Genomic DNA, 25,638 nt, shown 5'->3' with positions numbered 1-25,638 from the left:
TACCACAAAAAAGAAGTAATGCTAAAAATAGCTGGTCTTTACATGTAATAGTTTAGCCACAGACCAGAGAGCCATTTTGACATGAATTGGGTGTGGAGAAGAGATTTTATTCTGTCTACACAGATTTCTCAACAATGAGTAAAATATGCACAGTGTTCCCTTTGAGTACTTGACAACACTGTATTTGATTTTTCTTTTCTTTCTTTCTTTCTTCCTTTTTTTTTTTTTTTTACAGATTGTCATTTGGTAAGTTTACTTCAAAATAATATATAACAGTTTATTCATCAATATGACATTTCTACATCATATATTTACATAAAAAGGAAATGACAGAATTGCAGACAAATATAAATTGAATTTCTGAAATAGAAAATATTAATTTGTATTTTACTCATAGTTTACTATGTCCTAAAAATATCCCCCATTTAAGCATTCTTATAAACTGTGTAAAATAACCCAAAATTATTAAACACATAAATTATGTGTTTATCAAAATAAAAATTTGAAACTATGTCAAATAACTATATAATTGGGAGCACATTTATTTTCCTTAAGGAATTAATTCTGTACTAAGGCAAACCACTCTGTTGTGCATCAACTGTCATAGAAAATTTATCATAGTATTTTGGGTAAGTTAACTTTTTTAAAAAAATATTTAATTGATGATTTTTCTTTTCAAAATAACGTATATACTGAATCAGGAATGACAAGATTTATCACTGAAATGTTAATGTTTAACATGAGAATTATATAAAATCATTCTTTTATATTAAAGCTAATGAAAACATTGAGTTAAAGTGTTTTTTTTTTCTTGCCTGGAGAAAGTTTGGAATTAAAACCTTAAAACTAAACTTTATTTTCTTTAATGTAAGCATTTTTGAGTCAGATTTGTCCATTGTGTGGAAAGGTTTTAAACTGAAATCTTCAAGGATTATCTCTGCATTTAACTTAATTTCCGTATTATCTTAATTTCCTTTTTCCCAATTTGAGTTTTCTTTAAAAGTACTTCAAGTAATATTATTACTTTTAATGCTTTGTACTCAATACTTGGTTTATTTTCAATGCCATGTAAAAGTTGCAGTATAGAAACATGTTCTTTAATTGCTGTAACAAATGATTGCTTTTACAAATGATTTTTTTTTTTTTGAACCATGGACTTTGGTGATCTTCCATCAGTTTGTAGGAGGATATCAAGTTTTCTGAACTTAGTGCATGAGAACTAAAAATAATCATTTGAAAAATATGCATTTAACAGTCCTTTTGTGCTTAAGTTGCTATAAAATTGTGAAATTATACCTATGGAAGACTTATGTGCACCAGAACCTGACACCTTTCTCACCCTTCAGATAAATGATGCTTCCTCTTTCTTCCTGTGAGAAGAGAGGTCTCATGAGGCTTAAAGCTGAGCTTTTCAAGTTTAATTTAAAAAGAAGTGTAGTTAGATGGTGAAGACAGGCAGCCATTGAGGTATGAGTTACTAGAATGTTTTATATTAATCATATGCTGGATTTAGACATCGAGATTATAACTCACTACAAAAAGGAAGCAACAGTAAATGAACTAGGTAGGGCTATAGAGGTAGTTCACTAATAGAGTGCTTGCCTAGTATATGCAAGGCTCTAGATTTTATCTGCAGTACCACCCCTCCTTCCAAAAGTAACGGGATGGTGTATTAAGAATTGTAATGCAAAAATAAATAAATTAATTAAAAAGTTAGAAACTCTTTTTGCACTTAAAAACAAACAAACAACAACAACAACAAAACGTGCCTGTAGAAATCAGTGTATTCAGCAGGGTGAGCCTGTAACATTATGGATTATAACCTATTAATGTTCTTACTCTAAATTACAACATAGACAACAGGGAGACTCTCTTTCATTGTCTATTCTAGGACTGGAGTTTGAATTTGTGTCAACCTAGTACTGTTTAAATTAACTGCTGGTACCCTTTATATTAACTTCATAAGTATATACATTAATAGGAAGAAAAAAAATCTGCGGTCACCGTGGGAAGACAGTGTTGCATATATGATGGGTGAATTGTGGCTCTCAGTTGTCAGGCAACCTTAACCACCCATAGCCCCATCATTTTATGAAACCCATTCTCCATCTGGACCTCATAAAGACGTAATGGAGCCGAAAAGAATAACTTCTCTATTCTAGATACTAGCTCCTGAAACAGATGTTGACCCCTGCAGAAAATGAAAAAAAAAAAAAAAAGTCTTCCTTTCTCCATCCCTCCCCCAGTTCTCCTTTGTGCCTCCATTTAAGATGTGGATAACCCCCTATGTCTACCCCCTGTTCTCAGGCAGGGCAGCTACGTTTCTGTAAAGGCTATTGAAGCATTTTAGAATCTCATCAGAAAGGAACTAAGAAGAGGATCTTTGAAAGTAGAGGAATTCAAAGGGGCGGGAGGAATTGGGGGACCTCCTCACACACACCTCCCAGGATTCAGTCCATGCCCTTCTTGGTCTCTGAGGTCCAAGGCTCGCCCACAAAGGCCGGGCGCCCTGGCTTCCCCGCGCCAGGAGAAGCGGGGCGGGCCGCTGCAGCGCTGCAGCGGGCTTTGGGCCAGGGCCGGGTGAGGTGGAGGTGGGGTGGGCGAGGAGGAGCGCCCACGTCACGTGCGCGCGCAGGGACCGCAATAAATGCCCGCGAGCCCGAGGGAGCGGCGGAAGCGCTTGGCGCCTGGCTCAGCGCGCCCAGACTGCACCCGGCAGGAGCGCGAGGTCGCTGCCGAGCCCTGCTGGTGTCCCCGCCCCTTGCTCCTGCAGATAACGCTTAGAGACGCTTGGGCGCCCACCGTGGCAAGCTAACGAAGCAGCTCTCTTTCCGCCCCAAAGCTCTTGGTCTAACTTGGAGCGCTTTGCCTGCTACTTCTTCCAGGTTTGAAAGGAACCTAGGAGTCAGAGGCTCGCGTCCCCTGTAGTCAGCGCCCTCCTTGCTCAGGGACTCGCTGTGTCCGGGTCTCTCCTGAACAGGGCTGTGTGTTTGCAGTGGAGTGTGAAGACTGGAGGCGGCTGCAGAGGCCGGCCGTCCTGCTGGGCTCAGCTCCTGTAGGAAACTTCACACTGGAGAGGTAAGGGCGTTTCTAAAACTCATCATTCACTGGTCACACTGCTACTTTTTCCTAGCTCCCCTTTTCTTTTTAACTCTAAGTAAGAATAATAAAAAGCCAACTTGTTAAGAATGGTCCAGCATGGAGGATAGGTGGGCTACTGAGAAAGCAGTGGCTGTGGAGATGAGCGGGATCTTGTTCTTGTAAGTGACTTTGTTGGTTTCACCACCTCCCCACAGGCGCGCTCTCCATTGGGTTAAGTGTGCGCCTTTAGTATAAGGGAGGAAAACCTCTGAAGTTGCTGGCTTTCTTGGATGAGGTACAGATTAGGCACAAACCTTCCAAGAAAGACTGATCGAGTTCTTGACCTGTGCATGGATAAGAGACTTTCCCCAGTGACCCTTATCATTCATTGGGTCCTCTCTATGTGCCCACGGATACAAGTATGAATTGCATTTTATACTTCTTTAAAACATTCACCCTCAATTTCAGAAATGTAATGGTCATTATGAATGCCTCTTAACAAAAAATGAGACACTGGAATCAAATAATGCCTTAATTTAAAAACAAAAATACCTTAAAAGTCATCAGAGAGGAACACTGAACCTCCAGAAGGAAATAAACATTCTAGGTAGATAACACCTTTTTCAGGCACTATGTAATGTGTAGAAATTTAAAGTCTTGTATTTAAGAAAAAAAATTCTTTTTCTAGCTTAGACTCTCCTGATCTACTTTTCCCATTCGTTTTTGACCTCGTGGTTATCTTGGAAAATATAATTCTCTATTTTGTGGAAATGGTGCATTGTTTAAAATACTCCAAAAGAAAAATAAATGGATTGAAGATAAATTAATTTAAGAAAGTAGATAACTAATTTCAGAAAGGTTTTATATAGACAAACTGGCACATTCCCTTTGTAACTACTGTTTTGCTTTTGTTATTAGAGTATTAATAATATCTACTGGTACGTTCATCTTAATCACGTGACATGTCGTTATAGCCAAAAGGAGTGGAAGAGCCTGTCTTGGAGATTTTCCCGGGGAAATCCTGAGGTCATTCATTATGAAGTGTACCGTGCAAGAGTGGCTGAGAGTAACCACAGTGCTATTCATGGCTAGAATAATTCCAGCCATGGTGGTTCCTAATGCCACTTTATTGGAGAAACTGTTGGAAAAATACATGGATGAGGATGGTGAGTGGTGGACAGCCAAGCAAAGAGGCAAAAGGGCCATCACAGACAATGACATGCAAAGTATCTTGGACCTTCATAATAAATTACGAAGTCAGGTGTATCCAACAGCTTCAAATATGGAGTATATGGTAAGGATGTTTTTCAATTGGTAAATACAAAAGAAATGTTTATTGATGCTTTCAGCCATCATGGTTAGATTTCTTCATACTTTTCTTTAATCTTTTACCATTGTCCTGTATGAAATAAAAAAAGCTTTTGTTCAAGGATATCTTCCTCTGCACATTCTTTATTAATGTTCCTCTTATTTTTAAGATCTCTTTGAGTTTCAGAGAATTAAGTACCTTCAAATGCAACTAAAGTGCTCCAAATCCTACTCTTACCTGAAAGTCTCTATACTGCTGGACAGCAGGGGCATTGGCTTTTAAGTGACTTAATAGAATAATGACATTCTAATATCTGATAGAACCTTATGAATGGTGGTTGTGGAAAGTTCCGAGATAATGAATCTGAAGAAACTTTCTGGATTCCATAATATATTTCTAGTGGGCCTTTGACATTGTAAAGAGCATATTTCTGTGGTTGCTTTATATGTTACAGTGCTTCAGCAATGACTTTCCCCTTCCCTGGATTCATTTTTTGTGAACTTTCAAGTATGAAAATAAGGCTGGGAAAAGTATTAAATAAAAATATCCACCTTATCCTTGATAACCTTATATTTACTCAGCATAAATTAACAAGTTTGGGAAACTAAATTACTTCTGTATTAGTTTACTCTCCATATTTAGAAAACGTCAAATGTTCATGATATTACTTCCATGAATTAGCTATGCACTAGCAAAGCCTGATAGTAAATAGTAGTTGGTGACACCAAAGATTCTTTAAAGAACATTAGAAATAATATTTCTCCTTTGCATACATTGCAGGGTGTGGTTATTTTTAATGCATTCTGGTTTTTCCTTTTTTCTACATTTACATTAGTTGTCTTGGGTATTCTTCATTTAGATAACTTTCAAGAAATATAGAAGTCTAAATTTCCATTACCCATTAGAAAATATTGCATTATATTGTTTTGATTTTTACTGGACAAAATATTTTACCCCAAAGAAGGTAGGTAGTACTCAAGAGAACTTGAGAATTGGGGGCCAGGAGTCAGGCTGTGTGGATTTAAATTTTGGCACTGACCCCCATTAGTTGTATGATGTGGGGCAGTTTCTCTCTACTTCATTTCCTTATGTATAATGAATGCATGTACTAATCTTAGACAATTGTTGTGAGGATTAAATGAGATAGATAACCTATGCAATGTTTAGCTCATTAACTGGTGTCTCACAAGATCTCAGTAAGATATGAGATCTTGCCATATTCAACTAATTTTATTTCTTCCTCATATGTTTATATATACAACTATGCCATATACAACTAATTTTATTTCTTCCTCATATGTTTAAAAATATCATCTAAAGAAATCATTAAACTCTTCTCAAAATTCAGTGCAGGATATAACATCTCGAATGTTTCCTATTTCTGCTTCTTGTGTATCTTAAAGTGTGTGTCCATAGTGAAAGACAGCATGACTTCTTCATCTACCAACCTTCAAACAGGCTCCCAATTAGGGAGTCTTTCCAAGTAGGCCACTCTATGCTTATTCCATGTGGCTAGGTATTCAGTAGCTTTTTCTTTAAAATAAAGAAGAACTTGGGAGTTCAAACCCACAAAAGGAAATCTGAAAATATTTGTGTGTGATTTAAGAAATTTATGGAAATCAGGAAAGAACAGTTCTGTGATTCCTTTTCATGTCTGACTTCCAAAAAAAATAACTGTCTATTGTATGATGTCTGGTCTGGGATGTTTATATGGGTTTCTTTTTAGTTTCATTGGTTTCATTCTGTCCTTGAAATGTAGATTCAGAAACCAGCCAGGGTTTATGTTGTGTTGCCCTTAGATACTATTAGCACTGGAACTGTGTCTTGGCCTTTAACCAGGTTTCAGAGGAGTTCAGTGCTTCACTGTAATACTGGAATACAGGATTTTTAGAATCCACATTCAGGGGGAAGTTTAAAAAATATTACTTGTTGGAAATACTGTTGATTTATGTATTTTATGATAGTATAAGTACAGATATGGATCAATATTGTAAAATACAGTTGATTCAAATTGTTATTGAGAATGTATTTATTCTGAGAAAAATACTATTAAAAATTGTCCAAAGAGCTGTTTTCATAAAATCTGCCATGTCCTATGATAGATGCCACCACTTTTGGCCATGTATACCATGTATGTCATTTCTGATTCCATGTTTGAATAACCAGTTACCTTATTTACAATTAGTGCTTATTTTAGTGCCAGGGTAGCCAAGCCACATCTACACGTATTAGCATCACATCCCCACCCTACTCCTATCCTCATTTAACTTGGAGGGTTAAACATTGACTCTGGAAAGCTGCATCTTCCCTTGCAAAACTAACAGGTTGATTGAGAAGAAGGAATAGAAATACCTGAAACTTTTCTAGTAAGCCAGAACACAACATCCTTTGTTTATGGACAATACCAGGGCAGCACAGAGTGGTGGAATGTTCTAACTGTGAGTTAGAATGATGAGCTGTTTGGTGTTTCGTGAAGGTGGTCAGCACCATGAATTCTATAAGAGATTGGAGGGCATATGTCAATGAGAAGAAGAGGATCAGACACATGCAGGAGGCAAGGATTGTCAGGCTGATTATCAGGAACTAGAAGCACATCGAGCTGATGAAATCACACACATGTGGCAGAGTCAGGAAGGGGAGAAATGAGTTATTGATGACAGGAACCAGTAATCCTGAAGAGAGATTTTCTATATTTAATTTAGGGCATATTGAGAAATGGAATCCTTTTAGTCATCAAAGGAAACTCTTGCTGAAGACGCAATGGATTTTAAAGGAAAAAATACTGGCTTTGGAACTAAATAGGGTCATATTTTTTCTCTGCTGATTGCTGGTATTAACTCTGATGGTTGGTAACCATTATGGATATTATTTCTTTCATTGGTAAAATCCGTGAAAAAATATAAAGCCCACAGGTTGCCGTGAGAGGACACATTGAAGTCTGTTGAACAGGTTTGCTTTCTTCAAGCCTTTCGGTCCATGAGCTGTGGGACCTCATCATTTGGCTTATACATTCCTATGTCCTTGTTTCCTGCTCATCCTTAAAATTTGTTTCCCAGAATTTTGCTTTTTGTCCTTCTTACTTCTACAGTGCCTTTTCTCCATGACTTTAAATACCCTCTGATATTCATGGCTTCATGTTCCATCTCTCCATCTGAGCGCTCTCTTTGTGCACATCTTTCTCATACTTCTTCCTGTCCCTTGCATGATCTCTGTGTGATATTCTTCCACAGGGATTTCAAGCAAAGGATGTCTGAAAAGGAAACTAACTACCTTTTCCTTCACTCTCATTTGCCCACCTGCATTCCTTCCTGTCATCTTTCTAAGTGAATATCACTGATGTCTGTCTGCTCAGTCCCAAGAAACAAATGAACGAACAGGTAATTGGACACATCCTCAAGTCCTGCTATCCCTTTCCACACAAAAAACAAATACCAACTACTTGCCTAGTTCAGTAGAGTTTGTCTCAAGAATATTTCTGAATTTGTCTCAGAATCTCTTCTATTTTATCCTCTTGTATTTCATTTGCTCATTGCCTCATATCTACATGGGTAGTAGAGTTTTCCACCTGCCTACTATACTAATCTGTTTCTAATTTACTTCTGACTTAATCCACCCTCCTCCCTTTTAGGAAAACTGACATTTTCCTTAAACAAATATGTGCTGGTCACTCACCTATACTCTTGTCTTCTCCTAGCAAGCTCCTATTTATCCCTCAAGACTAAATTGAAACATTCTTTCCTATGATGTTTTCTTTGGTGTATTGATTTCCTTATCCTGCTCCTAAAGCACTTCATTGTAGCCTGTTAATAGTATTTAAGTTTCATTGCAATAAAATATTTGCCTCTCTGTTTTCCTTTCCTAGAACATTAGGGATCATACCTTATTTATCTTTAGCATCCAATGCTTGGTGCATAGAAGAGGTATTCAGTAAGTGTTTGTTAATTGAATGCTCAGTAAATATGTGTTGAATGAAGGGATGGATAAAAGAACAGGTGAGATTATATGTGGGATAACTAAGGAGGTCAGGTAATAAGAATTAAATTTATTATTAAATAATTAAAGTTCTGGAAGAAAGAATATTACCAACACCAGAGACACTTAATGGAAAATAGAAACAACTTGAGAAGAAGGCATAAATACTTCAGATAATTCAGAACCCCTCACAATTTTTTTTTCAGATACTCAGGGGATGCTAAAAATTATCAAGTGTCCTGGAACTTAAATAGCAAAAAGTAGTAATGGGTATTTGTATCTTGTTAACACATTTTTTAACATGTGTTCTCTTAAAACATTATATAGATCAACTAAAATCTAAAACATTTACTATTGTACAAAGTGCAGCTATGTCTAGAATGTGCCTTAGCAATCAAGCGCTTGACCTAAAAACGACACACTGCCCAATTATATAAACCATTTCCTGCTATTACTGCTGTTTCCATGTCTTCCTGAGACCTGTTGGCAGCCATCTGGGAGGGTTGATGGCTGGATGTGTTTACTCTCATCTCAAATGTGGGTGAGGATATGGGCAGAAGCTTGGCAGGACTGTATTCCAAATGTGAACAAAATACCACTGAAGGCCTCTCCTTTTGCTAAGCAACCGGAGGCTGTGAACCCAGTGGTACTTTCAATGTGCAGTGTGTGATGAGGCAAACAGTGGCTTGGTTCCAGTGTGTCCCTTGCATTCTTTCTAAGGCCATGCTTAAAATTGGAAATTGGGTTTTTCCTTATGTGTTTCATAGCACATAATTCCAGAAACTTAACATGGGGAAACCTTGTTTTTTGAACAGGGTGATGCTAATCTGGGATGTACAAATGATGTGCAAAAATCTCTAGCTGTGGGTTGCTGTTTGCTCTCATAAATCTCTTATTTGCCCTCAGTAATATATATCTAAAATAAATGCAGATGAACACGTGATGGCTTTAGACTCATTGACCCGTAGCTCAGTGTTTATACATTTCTTACTTTAAAATAGTATCCTCGGTTTATCATAATGAATGTTTCATTGTAATTCTTGATTCCTAACGCAATAGTTTTCTGTGAATAGTGCTTCTCTGGTTATTTTCAAAATTTAAATATTTTTAACTTTATGCAGTACTTACATGCACTTAAAGGTACATGAAATTTCCTTTATGTTTCATAGAATATTATCATTATTTAAAGTAACTAAAATTTCTATATTCTAAATTTGAAATAGCTTTTTTTTTTTTAATACCGAGGATTGAACTCAGGGTACTTGACCACTGAGCCACATCCCCAGACCTATTTTGTATTTCATTTAGAGATGGGTCTCACTGAGTTGCTTAGCACCTTGATTTTTGCTGAAGCTGACTTTGAACTCACCATCCTCCTGTCTGGGCCTCCTGAGCTGCTGGGATTACAGACATGTGCCACCATATCCAGACGAAATAGCTTTTTTGATTTTCCCAAAGTATTATTTCACTTCAGTAAGAATGCTTAGAAATAATAAAGTTATATTTTGATTTAAGTATCTTCATTTACAAAAATTTAAAGTACATGAAAATTGAATTTTAAAAAATGCATTGACACTTTAATTTTTTTTTCTTTTGGAAATTGCACTGTACATAATATTGCTTGTAGAAATAAAGTGACCTTATAGCCCAGTTCTACTGAACTTTATAATAACTTTAGAGGAACTCCCTGGAATTCTGGGAGTTACTAAATGTAAGCAACTGAAGTAGAGCTTTAGACAGGCAAGACATGGCATGGAGTTACAATGAAATAATCAGAGAAGAATGCGACAAAATTCTGCAGTTGTAATAATATTAATTCTTTTGTTCAATATATGTTGGTGTTTACCATGCACTGTTTGGGGCTCAGCACTGAACACAGCAAGCATTCTTCCTAGCAAGGAATAGATGTGAAGCCCCTGAGTGTCCAGACCTGGCAATGTGGCTGATAAAGCTGGGGAAGTGTAGAAAACGAGGTTGAAGACCTAGTTAGCAAGGAAAAATACAGGTTATTATAGAGATTCTCCCTTTTAGTGATTAAACAAAAAATTTTTTTTGAGATTTGAATAGAGGAGGAGCTTAGCTTATACTTACTCAGGACTGTTTGGATTTGTTAAAAATCATATTTAAGTGGTGAACAGAGGGGCAATAACGGGAAGAGAGACAGAGTGACTGCAGTAATCACAGTGACGGTGGCTAGGAATGTGGTGGCAGTTGTGAAGGTGTTGAAAAGCAGCAAGAGTGTGAATGTAAACCTTTTTGTAATCATAACATTGATCCTGAAAAAATCAAGGAAGCCTTATTGCCAGATTATGCAATTGACTTTGCTGCTAGTAGGCTGGGATTTTCTGCATCTAGTACAAAATTAAATCTCTGATGCCTAGGCTTCAGGTTTTTGAAAACTGAGGGCATTATCCATTCTGGTTTAAATATTGATGGAGAAGTTTCTGGATCTGTCAACTTGTAGGGGCATCCAGAGTGGTTACAGAGATTCCAAACATCACCAGTTACTTGATACTCACGTTATCAGCACAATCCTAAAAATTTAGAGGTGGTAGAACTTACCTTGCCTTCTAACTTCCTTGAAAAAAGAAGTCTGCTGTTTTCCTAATTTATCTCCTCCCCAATCCCTAAATCCAGCCATTTACCCTACTCCCTGCATAACAGAAGATGAGAACATTAGCGTGAGATTCAGAACAGAACAACGTATTGTTAATGCTCTGCTAACTGTAATTTTTCAACTTAGTTTTAGAAAGGAAATTCAAGAGGGAACAGATCTCAAATTTATAGGCAGTTATATGAAAATGCAATTTCCTTGCATTTTCTGTTATCTTTACTGAAGTCCTTCATGAAAAATTGAAAATATTTATTTGTAGCTATATATAATCACAGTTAAGAGGGATAGTTCAAGATCATTCATTCTTTGTTATCATTCGGGTTGTATTCTCTTAGATATTCCTTTTAGGAATTCATATAACCAAATAATTGCACATGATTTAAGCATCTATTGACTAGTCCAGTTGAATAGTAGGGGAGGGTTTCTCTGAGTTGTTGGCTTTTGAAATGAGAACTGAATTACAAGGAGTCAGCTAAGCAGAGATACACAGACTATTATTCTAGGCAGAAGAAATATACTAAGCACAAGGTCTTTAAGTCATCTTTTGGAGCTTCATAAAGAAGGTCAATGTGATTGAATGTTCTTCAGTAACAGGGGAAGTGAAGATGAAATAGATACACAAGCATGGGCCAGAGAACTTTTGGGTCTGGTTGGATTTTATTCCTAGTATGGTAAGCCACTGGACAGTTTCTTTTAAGGAACTGATGTAGCCTTATTGTCAGTGTCAATCTCTTTCAGCCTTTCACTGAGTTAGGAATCCATCACTATATTCTAGGTAAAAGACTTGTGCTAGGGTGAGACTGATAAAGATGGAGAGAGGTTTGTGCTTTCAGTGAATATTTGGTAATAATATTGCTGACTAGTTTTGTAAACAGTGAGGTATAAGAAAGAATATGGCATGTTCTGAGGTGTTTTTTTTTTTTTTGTGTGTGTGTGTGGTGTGTGTGTGTGCTAAGGATTGAACCCAGAGCCTTATGCATAGAAGGCAAGCATTCTGCCAATTGAGCTATCCCCCCAGCTCCTGTTCTGAGGTTTTAAAAGCCCCTTGGTGAATAGTTGAAGCATTTGATGAGACAGGAGGAGAAACAGCAGGAGAAGGTGAAGGTGAAATCAGGAGTTTCATTTTGGCTAAGTTTAGTTTGAGGTTCTGAGCCATCCTCAGTTGCATTTTAAGGTCAGTGAAGAGATGAAAATAATTGAGATAAGAGTGGGGGGATCATATAGATATTGTTAGGAGCTATCTGAACTCAACTTGCCGAGCAACATCATTTAAGGAGAAGACTTATTTACAGGGGTCGACACCTTGGATTGAGCCCAGGGGCATGGTACTATGTAAAGACCCAGCAGAAAGGTGAAGCCAACAAAGAAGTTGAGAATAAGTGGCTGGCAAGCTTGGAGGGAAAGACAGAATAAGTTGGTGTCGCCCAAGCCAGGAGAGGAAAGATTGACAAAGGAGAGGTCACTTTTTTCAGTATTGCTGAAAAAGCTGTAAGATATGAAGATAAGTTAATTTTGTCAATATGGAGGCTGTTGGTAACCTTTTTATGGGATTTCAGGGGTGAAATGTGCCCAAAAGCCCTGATGAGGAGTAAGAAGAGATTAGAGGATATGCAAATGAAGTAACTTACCTACTCAAGATACCATTGCTGGGAAGGAAATTGGAGAAATGGGAGACTATAGCTATAGAGGCATATGGAAAAGCTTTGTTTTGATTTTTTGTGAACATATTTATAGGTCAATGGAAACAAACAAGTTGAGAAAGTCCTTGGTGTGGGAGAGAGAAAATAGAACTACAAGTCAGTTCATTTATTCAAACAGCAAAGGCTGAGGCTGTTGACACAGAAGTAGGTCACTTGGTGTGTTTGATAAAGAAAAGGGAATTTTTATATGAATGCTTTTATTACTTCGGTGAACTACAAAGCAAAAGCATCAGCTGGGATTGAGTGGGAAGGAAAGAAGGGGGTTTAAAGATAGGACTATTATCGCTATTATGAAATAGTGATTCTGGAGATTCTGGGTAAGGGTACTTATGGAGTCAGACGTATGGGAGGTGTTGAGATACTTCAAGTTCACTTTTCTCTCATTACTTTAAGTTCAGAAGTCTATTAGGTATGGGAGAAGTTTACTAGTATGTCATGATATTACCAAAAAAAAATTCAGAGATGGTAAATAGTGTTGCCTTTTCTGTTTTGCCATTGTTCAGACCACTCTATCCAGGCACTACCCTTAGTGTCACTGCTTGACTAGGCAAGAAAGAGATAATTTAAGTCATCATAGGAGGGGATCCATTTTTAAAGTATCTGGATATTAGACAATACAGATCAGGACACACAGACCAGATAGTATATTTGAGGTTTACATTGAAAACTGAATGCTAAATATAGATATTTGTATAGGAACTCTAAAAATACCGTTGACCCAACTAAGTAACTTGCATTCATGGGTTATGAACTGGCCAAAGATAGGAACCTAACACTGTGATCTGGTGAATCTTACTGATTTTCTTTACTCTATACTGATTAATAGAATCAATAAGGTATTACTGTGTCAACTACCTACATGTAGCTTATTGGGGGAAGAAAACAGATAGCCTGTATTAGTGGCTCATCAACTTCAAAGGCAAAATATGAAAACCAACACAGTCTCTTTTGCATAAAGCAGTGCATGCTTTATATTTTACACATTTAACCAACACATATTTTGAAATCAGTTACCGGGATATTAAGGGTAGAAAGTATTTTTCATGAAAAACCAATGAGATATGGTTTGTGGGGTAGAAATAGGGGTACTTTATTCCATTTCCCTCAAATTTTAATGTGCATAGACTTCCCTGGATTCTTGTTAAAATGCAGATATTGACCTAGTAGATCTAGGGGTGGATCTAATATCCGACATTCCTAACAAGGTTCCAGGTGATTATGGTAACTGCTGGGATCCCCATATGAAGTAGAAGGAAAGCTTTCTGCCTCCTGCAGGAAGCAAGGTTTAAAAGCAGACATGAATAGCTGACTCCAGAATTCAGTTTCTTCAATTTTCCCTCTCAATGATTTCTTTCTCCTTCTCTTTTTTTATAATATAGCAAGTGTAACAACTGATGCAGGAGAAGAGAAGCCCCTTTCCTACTCTCCTAAGTATTTAGACTTCAGAAATGAAGAGGCTTGGACAGCATGTCCACTATGTCGGCCTACTGTTGAGCTCCATCTGAGGAGTAGGAAATGCAACATCAAAATTAGGCAATGTCCCTGCTCTACTGGATAGTGAAAGAGCTGCCAGTGACAGGAGACATTTCAAAGGCATATGAGTGAGAAGAGAGGAAGGCGAATTTCAGAGAGGGCAGGTGTGGATGGAGTGGAAACTAGACCATAGGATAGTCAGCTACTAGGTGAGACCTGTCATGAACATGGAATTACTGTTATGAGCTCTCCCTTTTATGTTGCAAAGGGAGAGCTTTGCAAACCCTACATTAAAGAGCAGTCACCCAAAGACTGACATGATAATGCATTGGGGTGGCTCTTGAATGAAGATGGAGGAAGGACATCAGATCTTGTCTGTGAAGAAAAGACCAAGAGGTCTCTTATGCTGAGATTTTTGTGAACAAAGTGAGTAAAACCAAAACAATAAAAAGCAGTGCTATTAATGGGAACATCTCTGTACTCATTCTGTATGCCTTTGGAGTTTTTATGCTGATCAAGCTCATTCATCTCTGCAGATTCTTTCTCTTTAAGGGATTTCTACTTTTCCTCATAATCAGCTTTTGAATAAACCTTCCCTCCAGAGTCAGATGCTGCCTCCACCCCAGTTCTGGTTTCCATAACCTCCTAGACGTGCCTCTGCCTCTTCTCTATATGTCCCCCCTCCCCCGTGTCCTTGCATTCCTTTGTGGTTAGAGACTGTGCTGTAGTAATCTTTGTAATCTCCAGCTGAGCAGCTCACAGGTGCTCTAAGCTCAGTATTATGCTAGTTGGAAGGAGAAACAGTGTGATGAATGAATACAAAGATGACTAGATTTTTCAACAATTTAAAGTGGACTGAATGCAAAGGATTTGATTCTGTTTTGACAAGTTAGTTCCATTAGAAAATTGCAAAGGCATTCTTCCCAGTGAAGTAGAGAGCTTATGTTTTACTTAATTTTCCATTTTTAAGTGCAGCAGTTTTTTGATTAGAGGGAAAAACTTCTTTAGTAAGCATGACGGGTTTTTAAATTCTCATGGATTTTGGTGATTTTTCAGAGCTACAATGAGTCACTGACATCTCTGTCATGTGATGTGGGGTGGTCAGAACCTCTCTGAAGGCAGGGAGGGGATCTTCCTGAAGATAGAATGATCACAATGCCAAGGCTTTCCACTGAGAACTGTCTTCAACATATAAATCACCATGTAGTAAGAAGAAAACATTAGTATCTTTTAAACTGCATAAGCATAACAAATTCAGAACGAAGGAGTGGCCAGGGGAGGTATATTAGTAGAGGTATATTTTGAAATGGTATTTGGAAGAGGTTATAGTGATTATGTAGTAGGGTCTATAGTATAGAGCATTTGGATGGTGAGAACTTTATCTGTAGTTATTGGTAGGTAAATATGAGTGCAGCTTTGAAGGGGAGAGTGTGGCAGATGTGATCTGTGTGAACTGATCTGGGCCTCTATTTTGTAGATATTCAAGGGGATATTTTCCCAAATGATGGAGAATCTTGTTCTATTGAGTGATACTCATGGCAGACTTGAGCAACAGCATATCACTATTAATTTTTTTCTCTGCTTACCTGTAAAGAAACATTTCATTGGGAGTAGTTTGGCAGCATTTAGTTTGGTTTCTGAAAATCAATACAAATTATTTCAAAACTTTGGGTTTCTTCATATTTTAAAAATATTTGTCTTAGCATATATAGATACATATGCATGTATATATACAAACATGTATTTCTGTGTATGTGTGTGTATATACTTATAGATAGATAGATAGATAGATAGTATTGGTATCACCTAAACTCTTTTATTTAGTTTTTCTGTAGAGCACATGTTGTTGTATCATTTATTTCCTGAAGTTAGAAGCTTTAGAAGAAATGTAATTTGGGAATTTAATGTTAGCAAGGTCTCCAATTATTTGACTATTAAGAGATTCAAAGCAATGCTAGGAATAACTTACTCTAAACTTTAATTCATATTCTGTGATTATTCTTTCATTTGAACTTTAGATGGCAGTGATTATCCTGTGTTTAGATCATTCGAAACTTTGGATTTAGGGAGCTGAGGGCATAGCTTACAGCAGAGTACTTGCCTGGCATGCAAGAGGCCCCAAGTTTGATCCCCAACACTGATGAAAAAAATGGGTTTGAAATTCATCCTTGGTCATGTGAATATCAACAAGGTTCCAAATGGAAATTAAAAGTTCATATTAATTACAGCAGATTCTTAGAGTCTTGTGATTCTTAGAGTAATAGGAAGAAGAAAACATTTATTAAGATCTGGAATACGTCCAATAATATGTTAGATAGTTTGCTGATAAAAATTTTGAGATCCTTTTATACTCAGATATTTGTTTCTCAGGAAAAAAATGATACATTAATATGTGCTCTACAGAAAAAAATAAAATAAAGAGAGGTCTATAGGCAGAGTGTGGACTGGGTTAAGGTGAGAGACGTACAGGAGATGGTTGGATGTTCAGCCTTGAATGGTGGAGCCACAACTTAGTGGGACTGAAACCTGGAACTGGACTGTGTGAGAGAACACCATCACCATGGACAGGCAGAGAGGAGAGGACTCAGAAGGCATAATCAGTATTTAAATTGCCCTGATTTGTCATCTGTGTCTTCCATTGGCCAAAACCAACCAGAAGCCAGAGAGCCTGAGGGGACTCTAGGTAGATGAGCCTTTTGAAATATAGTACATGACATCGGGGGCTGAGATAGCTGTATGGAGACAAATGAAGAATAACATAATGTTTATTTCTCAGGTTTTCAGATAAAGACTTTGGAAAGCTGTATGTGCATATTTGCCATCATGATAGTCATTGTTTTAAATGTCAGGAAGGGGATGCTGTAGGCATATTCCTCAGTAAAGTGAAGAATCTGATTGAAATGCTGTGGTTATTAAAATAGCTTTCAGCTTCTTGGCAGTCAAGAAAACAGAAGACCATAGAGTTTGCATGGCTTTCTATGGAAGCATAGCAACCTGTCATTCCTGAGGCAAGAATCATTGGAAAAAACACAGAATTCTCAATACAGTGAGAGAGGTAAAATGAATATCTGTCCACCAACTTTTTCTTTTACAAAATTTTCATGTTAATGTTTGTTTTTAAAGTAGGCATCTCTAAGTGCAGTAAATTAAAGCAAGTTTTAATTAGTTTCAAACCCTGTTACTATTATTTTGATCTTAAAATATAAAATATATGAAATATTAAAAACTGAATACTGAGGTCTCCTCAGATCTTGAGAGCTTAGTCCTGAAGAGTAAACGACTCTTCTCTTTACGTGACAATGAACAGAGTAATGGCATTACTGTAGCCTTTATCAGAAAGTCTATAAAAAGTTATGACATTTACAGAAAAATTCAACTTCAACTGATAGGGACTTACCCTTATGTAACGGATGTCCTTCCACCTAAATTTAAATCATCATGTACCTCTGAGGCTGGGAACTTAGGTTCTTGTGTATCTGACCTAAGTTATTGCCCAGTCTCAGGCACACAGGTGCCATGGAAAAAAAGTATAAGGCACAAATTTCGAGTTAAAATTCTGGTTTGGTAAGACTCAAAGCAATAGAGAGAATTAGGAGAATATGCAGTGTGGTAGTCAGCTTTTCATTCATGTGATAAATATTTGAGAAAATCAACTGGCAGGAGGAAAAATTTATATTGGCTCATGGTTTCAGAGGATTCAGGCCATTGTGTGCTGACTGCAATGCAAAAACATCATGGTGGAAGGAAGACTGTTCAGCTAGCTCATGGTGGCCATGAAGCAGAGAGCAAGAGAGTGAAAGAGACAGACAGTGAGAGGAGAAACAGAGAGTGTGTGAGAGGGCGTGGGAAAAGGGGACACGAGACATGATATACCCTTCCAGGACATGTCCACACTGACTTACTTCCTCCTACTAGGCTTCACTTTCTATACAGTTTCCACCATATCCCAATAAAACCCTCAAATTATGAATCTGTCAATGAATTAATCCACTGGTGAGATGAGAGCCTTCACAATCCTGTCCTATCTCCAGACATCCACTTTTGAATATTGCTTCATGGGGACCATGCCTATAATACATGAGCCTTGGGGGACACTCGAGATCTAAACCACAACACATACAAACCATAACATATAGTAATAGGTAACTTATATATTTAAAAAAGATTCAGAGGAGGGTGAGATAAAGGGAGTTTTGTGGTTGCCGTTGGTTCCAAGAGAAGGGACTTTCCAAGAGGAGAAAGGATAGGGTTTAAGTAGTTAAGGAAGAGAGGATAGAGAGAACAGTCCTATTGAAGATAACCTGTGGTTATCTCTGGTGTGACCAAGAAATATGAATGGACAAGTTTAGAACCTTACTACTGAAAGCATGGCTTCTTAGCACGGTCCTGGCACCAGGTTAGACTTAGCATTTCTCTCCTGACCAACTGAGTCATAATCTATATTTTGACAGTATTCCCTAGTGGTTTCTAAGCATGGTTATCTAAGGCTGGGAACTCAGGTTCTGGTACATCTGACCTAAGTTATTGCTCAGTCCCAGGCCAGATGTGAGACTAGAAATAATCAATAAGTGTTTATTTGTGATCTATTCTAAGCCAAATTTTACATTAGGAGCCATAGTAAAAGTTTATTAGAGCAGCTGTAAAGGGCCCATGTTGAGAATGGTTGGCCACAAGGGCCTCAGTGGTGCAATGAGATGAGGTTAATTAATAGAAATTCTGGACAAATGTAATGTAAGTGTTGTCTCAAATTAATGGCTCTATTGCCCCATGAGGACAATCTGCCCTATATTATGCATCTGTTATAATATTAAATATAGTAGCTGTGGACCCAGGGGTATGTGCCTATAATCCAAGTGGCTCAGGATGCTGAGGCAGGATGGTGAGTTCAAAGCCAGCCTCAGCAAAAGCAAGGTGCTAAGCAACTCAGTGAGACCCTGTGTCTAAATAAAATACAAAATAGTGCTGGGGATGTGGCTCAGTGGTTGAGTGCCCCTGAGTTCAATCCCCTGTAAATTCCCCTCTCCCCCCAGAAAAAAATATGTATATGTATAGTATTAGTATAATATTAAAACATGGGTGTTTAATTGGAATTCAGATTTCCATATCAGAAATAAATTAATTTTAGGCATCTCTCTCATGGGTTACTACTTTTGTTTTAGTGATGTGGCTTTGTTTTAGAGTCAATTTTAAAGGAACCTTGCCTGGCCTGCCTCACAGTCTCTGCAGTTTCCTGGAGACCTCAGTGTGTGCATGGCCTTGAGGTGATCCTGCTCTCTTAGAAGCTGGCAGTGCCTCTGTGCTAGTGACTTAAGTGCTTTCTTTGAAACCTGAGCCTTGTGCATTTTCCCCACAACTACAAAGTCTTTTCAGGACAGGTGAAACAGAGCAGTTGAATACCTGCAGTAACCTCAAATGGCCAGGGGCACATTGCGGCTCTTTTCCATAATGCTTTTTTAGTACCAGGTGACTTGCTAACTAAAATATCAGATGCCTTTTCAGCACAGAATTATTTGTTTATTTATTTCGCTGATGTCTGTTTGGAAGAAAAGAAAGTTACTTTAAAGACTTAGAATGAAGAGTTGTATTTGGAATTTGAATCCGGTGACTTTTAAACTGTCTGATGTTGCTTCCATAGAATAATGAATTGTTGGGATATCTGGGTGATCCAGTTAAAGAAAGGATCACATGGGCAACACATTTCATCAGATTATTTTTATTGCAGTTTCTGATTTAAATAATCACACACAGGCGATTTGAGGAGGTATTCAATTTTGAAGTAAGATGATTAATTTAAGAACCTGTCTTTTAGAAGTGGTGAGATAGCAAGAATAATCTTGTAAAGGTGTTATTATAAAAGATAATTATATGTATATATATATATATATATATTTAAATTACTTTGATGTTCATGAGTTGACACAAAAATCACTGTGTTCCTGTTAACTGTCAGAAAAATTACACAAAGAGGACTGTGCCTTATTTCAAATATATTACCATTGTGTTTTCAGGACAAGGCTAAAGAGAGGCCTGGTTTTAACTTCTTGATTAAAAATATCTTCTTATTCCCTTAATTGGAAATTCGTACCTTTTGTTATATTTATCTATTTTGAACAGTGTTAATACAAGTGGCTCAGAAACAATTGAGCTCTACTTTAATAATTACTCATAATTAGAACATCTGAAGCCTACTTGGTTATGTGATCTTGGAAGTCACAAAACTGCTTTTGCCCCTTAGTTAAGAAAATCTCTTTATTGTCAGCAGAAGTATTATTTTATTGTTAGTATGTTCTTATGGGTGCTGCAAGTACTATGGGGTATCTCCAAGGGAACGTAAGTCCAAATAATCGCATTTAAAGCTAAAAGGAAGGAAAAATATATTTTCCATTTCTCTGATGTTACAGATAAGAAAAACAGAAACCAAACTTGACATTATAATTATACTTATGTGCCAATGATAGAACCATGTAATCTGGTCAATATCATTCTGCTATATTGAATAAATCCCTATTTTCCTCCCTTTCTTCCCCACTTGGCCTCTTTTTCTGTTCTTCTGGTCTCCTTTCTATTTTTATGAGATCAAAGACTCATCTTTTCCCCCCTTTTCCTTTCTAGCTTCCACATAGGAGAGGAAATTCTCATTGACCTTGACCGTGGAATTTATTTTTCAGAGTTTATTCCAAATGCTCAAACAGCTTTAGGAAATAGTTTTTATCATGTTACTTGAAATTTTCAGTGGTGGGAAGGCAAGGCCAGAGTATCCAACATAGATTCAGACGTCCAGCATTACTGCTTTTTTAATGCCACCGTGCTTATGTTAGATTATTATTTTGCTAGAAAGCAATGCATATTTTAAAAGTCCACATTAAGTTGTAAATTATGTCATGGGCTTGTGTTTGTCATTTCATTAGATTACCTAATAGTATGATACTTAAGAACCGATTATGATTTTTTTTCACATTCATCTTGGGAATACATTAAAGATATATCACTTTTGTGAAAACATACAACAAATTTAGTCTTATATATTTTTATGCTATTTATAGTATTTCAATAATTGATTATAATATGTTCTGTATGAAATGGATGTTTAACTTTTATGTGGAATATGGTCTGTCTTCCACTTTAGTTTTTAATACTGTGTTAGCTTCATATTACTAAAACAAAATACTTGAGGCAATTAATAAAGACAAAAGGTTTATTTAGCTCACAGTTTTTGAGGTTCAAATTAGGATTAGGTTACCCCATTGCTTTGGGCCTTTGGTGAGGACAGCCCATGGCAATGGTGGGAGCACATCATGAACCAGGCAGTCACATATCAAGCAGAGAAGCAGAGAAAATGAGTAGAGCCCACAGTCCTATGAGAGTATGACCCCCAATGACTTAAGAACCTCTCATAAGGCCCCATCTCCTAAAAGTTTCACAGCCCCTCTTAACAGAGCTGCTCTGGGTACCAAGTCGTCATATATGTATTTTTGGAGGACAACTACTCATATTCAAATCATAGCAACTACCAATTGCAAAGACTTAGTTATCAGATAATGCTCATCTCCAAACAGTTCATAGTGACTAATCAACATTCATCTTAAACTCTTATATGACATAGTGCAATAAAAAATTTGAAGCTATGAAGAGGAATTCCCAAAACTTCAATTTCCAAAGTATATAGATCTGAAAATAGCTATAAATTTACTATGCTCAAGAAGATGTACTTGAAAATACTTAAAACTGTTAAAGAGAAAACTTCTCCATACTTAAGAGAGAGAAAACACTAAATTTCAAAGGAGTCTTTTTGCCTAATATACAGTGATATAACTTATTGGTAAACTTGTAGTATTACCTCTACTAAAGCCATCTTCTTGAATGATTTCCAACTACTATTGAATAATCTATTTGAGCAGGATAGCAGATATCCTGGTGGGAATATGAATTGCTCATATTCATTCAGATTTCACAAAGGATAGTGGTCAAAGTTTAATGTTAGTCCAGATAACTATTAATTTCTACTTTCTACAAATATAATATTTTAATACGAAAGTCATTATGTATTCAAAGTCTTTTGTTAAGATTTAAATTTATACACACACATACTTGGAATAAGTGAGCCGCCATATTGGACTGGCTTAAAAATGTTGAGCTGGGAGTGTAGCTCAGTGGTAGAGCACTTGCCTAGAGTATGCAAACTCTAGGTTCAATCCCCAATACTACAGAAACAAAAACCAGGAAAAAAATACTAATGAAATAAAGAATGTCAATAGTATTCTCAATGTTTCTTTTATTAATAAAACTTCATTGAAGACATTACTATGTTCCAAGAAGGAACAACATATAAATATTGCTGGAAAACAAAGGCGTTTTCATTTCTATATACCTTGGGATCCATTTTATAAAATGGTAATTTTAGTGTAGTTTGACTTGAATGCTGGGTGAATACTTCAGAGAGGGAAAGAAACAAAACCAAAGCCCCTTAGGCCATCTTGATTTAATTTTCAAACCTGAATTTAAATAGCAATTCTTAGAGACCAACCTTCATTTTAAACAGAATGGTTACAATGAATTATTGATAGTCTTAAAACCTGAAATAACATGTTGTAGAATGAAAATATACACATACCATACTGTCATCATGTCACGACAGACAGTATTTCTTCCAGAAGAGCTATATTTCCAGTACCTTGTGTTCTAATAATCTTTTTGATTTGTATTATTGAACCTGACCTAAATACCTATTCTTGATTACATTCTTTAAATAATTTCTTTTAAATTGTCACTAATTAATATTTATTAAATATTGATAAAGGACTGAATTTTGCTGTATGCCCTCTCTGCCTCAGCTCTTATGTTAAAATAATAATGACCTTATTGGTGATATTATAGTTTATTCAATGTGTTTTCTTCCTATTTTCAGTGGGCTAACCAAAAATTTAAGTTGCAACTTAGAAGCAACTTACACATGGTGTATACACAGTAAATGAAGTTAGTCCTCAAAGTCATCTTTCTGAGTAATCAAATTTCAGCTGACATATTTTACAAATAAGAAAAATTAGCCTAAAGCATATGAATGAAATATTTTAGATTTTATTTTAAATTCTATATAGTATATATAAACAAACTATCAAAATTTACAAATTTATTAATTTGAAGCTAGTTGTATATCTTCTCTAAAAAGGGTCTATCTTCAATTTTATCCAAAAAAAATGACATCTAAGATTATAGAATCATGTGAAACAAGAGCAAAATGACCTCAAATGACGGTCTTCAGGACTCTAACGCAGGTCAGCTGGTGGTGCTCCTTTGGGGTCCTACATGTTTCCATGACCTGGAGCACCATCACGTGAGGGCTTGGCTGGAGCTTACAAGGCTGGAGCAAACTGTTCTTGATCTCCATCTCTGTGTTGTCTCTCCACATTGTCTTTTTTGTGGCCCAACTTTTAAATTGTTGGTTCATTTATTCAAGATGTTTCTTAAAATTTAAAATAAATATAAACCAAAAGCACATAGAAGCTCTGTTTCCTAACCTAGCCTTAGAAGTCTTACAACCTCATTCTGTTTATCAGAAGTCACTATGCAGCTCAGACTGAAAGAGAGAGGGGGGAATTCATCTATACCTTATGTGGGGAGAGCATTTTAAAACATCATTAGGCATTTTTTCCCTAGCCATCTAGATCTGTGTGTGATCTTCCTCCAATTCCTGGCTGTTCCTGACAGGCGGTTGCTGGATTGGAAACCTTAGGATAAGTGTAGTTTTGTAGTATGACTTAACAAGATGCAAGTCCCTGATTTCCAGCATTGTAGACAATTTGTCCCTTAAGGACAACCTATTTCTTAGTTCTGTTGGAAACATGACTGCTTTTGAGAGTTGATTATTTCTTCAACATTCTAGAAACAAAAGGAAAATCAGCATTTTGCCCATTTTCTGGGACTTTAGCCAAATTCATTAGTTTTTACCTAAATTTTGTTTAGACAGATAACTATAGCAACTTGCATTATGTCTTCATATAATAGACAAAATACGTAATTATAAAATTAAGTCAAACAAATTAATTGTTACAAGTTAATGAATAGTATGCCCATATTAGCAAAAAGTACATGTCTGATAAATATTTATTTGTAGCATGCATTTCTCACATTTGTCTTAAAACTGGTTATCTTGAATATTTGACATTGATTAACAGTAAAATTTAAGTTTTTATGAAAGTCTTACAGCTCCTAAGATTTTAGTTGCATGTAAACATATATCCTTGTATATTTTCCTGGTTAATAAAAGTGTGCAATAATAGGAATATACTTATTCTAACTTTGATTCGATTTTACTTTGTGACTTTGAAAACATGATTTTCTTTTAGATTCACAGTTGAATGGAGAGGAATGATTATTTAGGGAAATTTTATGAATGAATTATGAGACTGTTCCTCACACTGGGGTGTGTGTGTGTGTGTGTGTGTGTGTGTGTATGTGTGTGCGTGCACGTGCGTGCGTGTGTTTGTCTGTCTGTCTGTCTCCATGGTTTCTTTCATTTTTTGAAATCAAAGTAACAAATTCTCCCCACACCCTGACATCCTCCCTTCTTCAACTTCTACCTCGCTTCTCTTCCTTCTGTGCAAAGCATTAATTCACCCATGCTTGCTTTTCTCCACCTTCTTTCCACTTACTTATTAAGACTTCTCCCCATCACTGATCTGAAATTGCTCTTAATCCAGAATGGGTACTTAGCAAACCTCATATTTCTCAACCTTTATATGGCACTGGATCTTATTGCCCATTCTTGATTACCTAAATCTCTTGTTCTGTCATTCCTGTAATCTAGTCCTTTTTAGATTCTCTCAATTTTCTGATCATTTTTCTGACACAATGTACAATCTTAATTGTTCTTCCTCCCCTTCGATTTTGGTAACCCTATATATATTTTTTAAATTATTCTTCTCATTCTACATCTTTTTTTCCTGAATAAATTAATCTTTGGGTGAATAACTGCATAATTCTTCACATAGAACTCCAGAACTCCAATTATATATTTCTGTGCTCTACCTCTCAGATATATAGTCCTTGTACCACCTGCTGAGATTCTGCCAGGGAAATCCATAGACACATACTTCTGTTACAACAATCTATTTCTCTTGCCCTTTTTCCTTTCTTATAACATGTCAGTCTTCACCTTTTCTTTTTCTTTACCACTTACCTTCTGTCTCCCATCAACTTTGAGGAATTTAGATTCCTAAATGTCATTTCAGTTCATCTACTCTCTGAAATCTCCTTGCTAGTCCTTTAGTTGTACTCATATTCTCTTCCCTGAGCTCTTTCCCTATCTTCATAACACTGAAGTGGTAGTGCCAAGATCAAACCCCTTTCTACCTGACTTAGTGCCTTTACTATCATGTTTAGCACACTGCCTATTTTTCAAATTAAATACCAAGTTGAATTCTAAACCCAGAGTTTGAAAAGTTATTTCTGTAATCATTTTATAATTTTAATAATTTCCTTATAGATTATTT

General features: G+C 36.6%; 1 protein-coding gene across 1 annotated transcript in view; it reads left to right on the top strand.

Annotated features, from left to right (window-relative positions):
* The first annotated feature begins 2,692 nt into the window (after nucleotides 1–2,692).
* Nucleotides 2,693–25,638, top strand: part of Crispld1 (cysteine rich secretory protein LCCL domain containing 1) — a 44,950-nt gene continuing 22,004 nt past the window's right edge. Inside the window, exons 1-2 of the mRNA XM_046460528.1 lie at nucleotides 2,693–3,078; nucleotides 4,056–4,375. Coding sequence (XP_046316484.1) covers nucleotides 4,118–4,375 — 258 coding nt within the window. The 5' untranslated portion in view covers nucleotides 2,693–3,078; nucleotides 4,056–4,117. The remainder of the gene's footprint in view (nucleotides 3,079–4,055; nucleotides 4,376–25,638) is intronic.

This window comes from Marmota monax, unplaced genomic scaffold (genome assembly GCF_021218885.2).
Source record: "Marmota monax isolate L192 unplaced genomic scaffold, Marmota_monax_Labrador192_F-V1.1 WCK01_AAM20220418_F8-fsc00063, whole genome shotgun sequence".
In the NCBI taxonomy this organism is placed as follows: Eukaryota; Metazoa; Chordata; class Mammalia; order Rodentia; family Sciuridae; genus Marmota; species Marmota monax.
The sequence above is the reverse complement of the archived record's forward strand: the minus strand, read 5'-3'. Positions and strand labels throughout refer to the sequence as shown.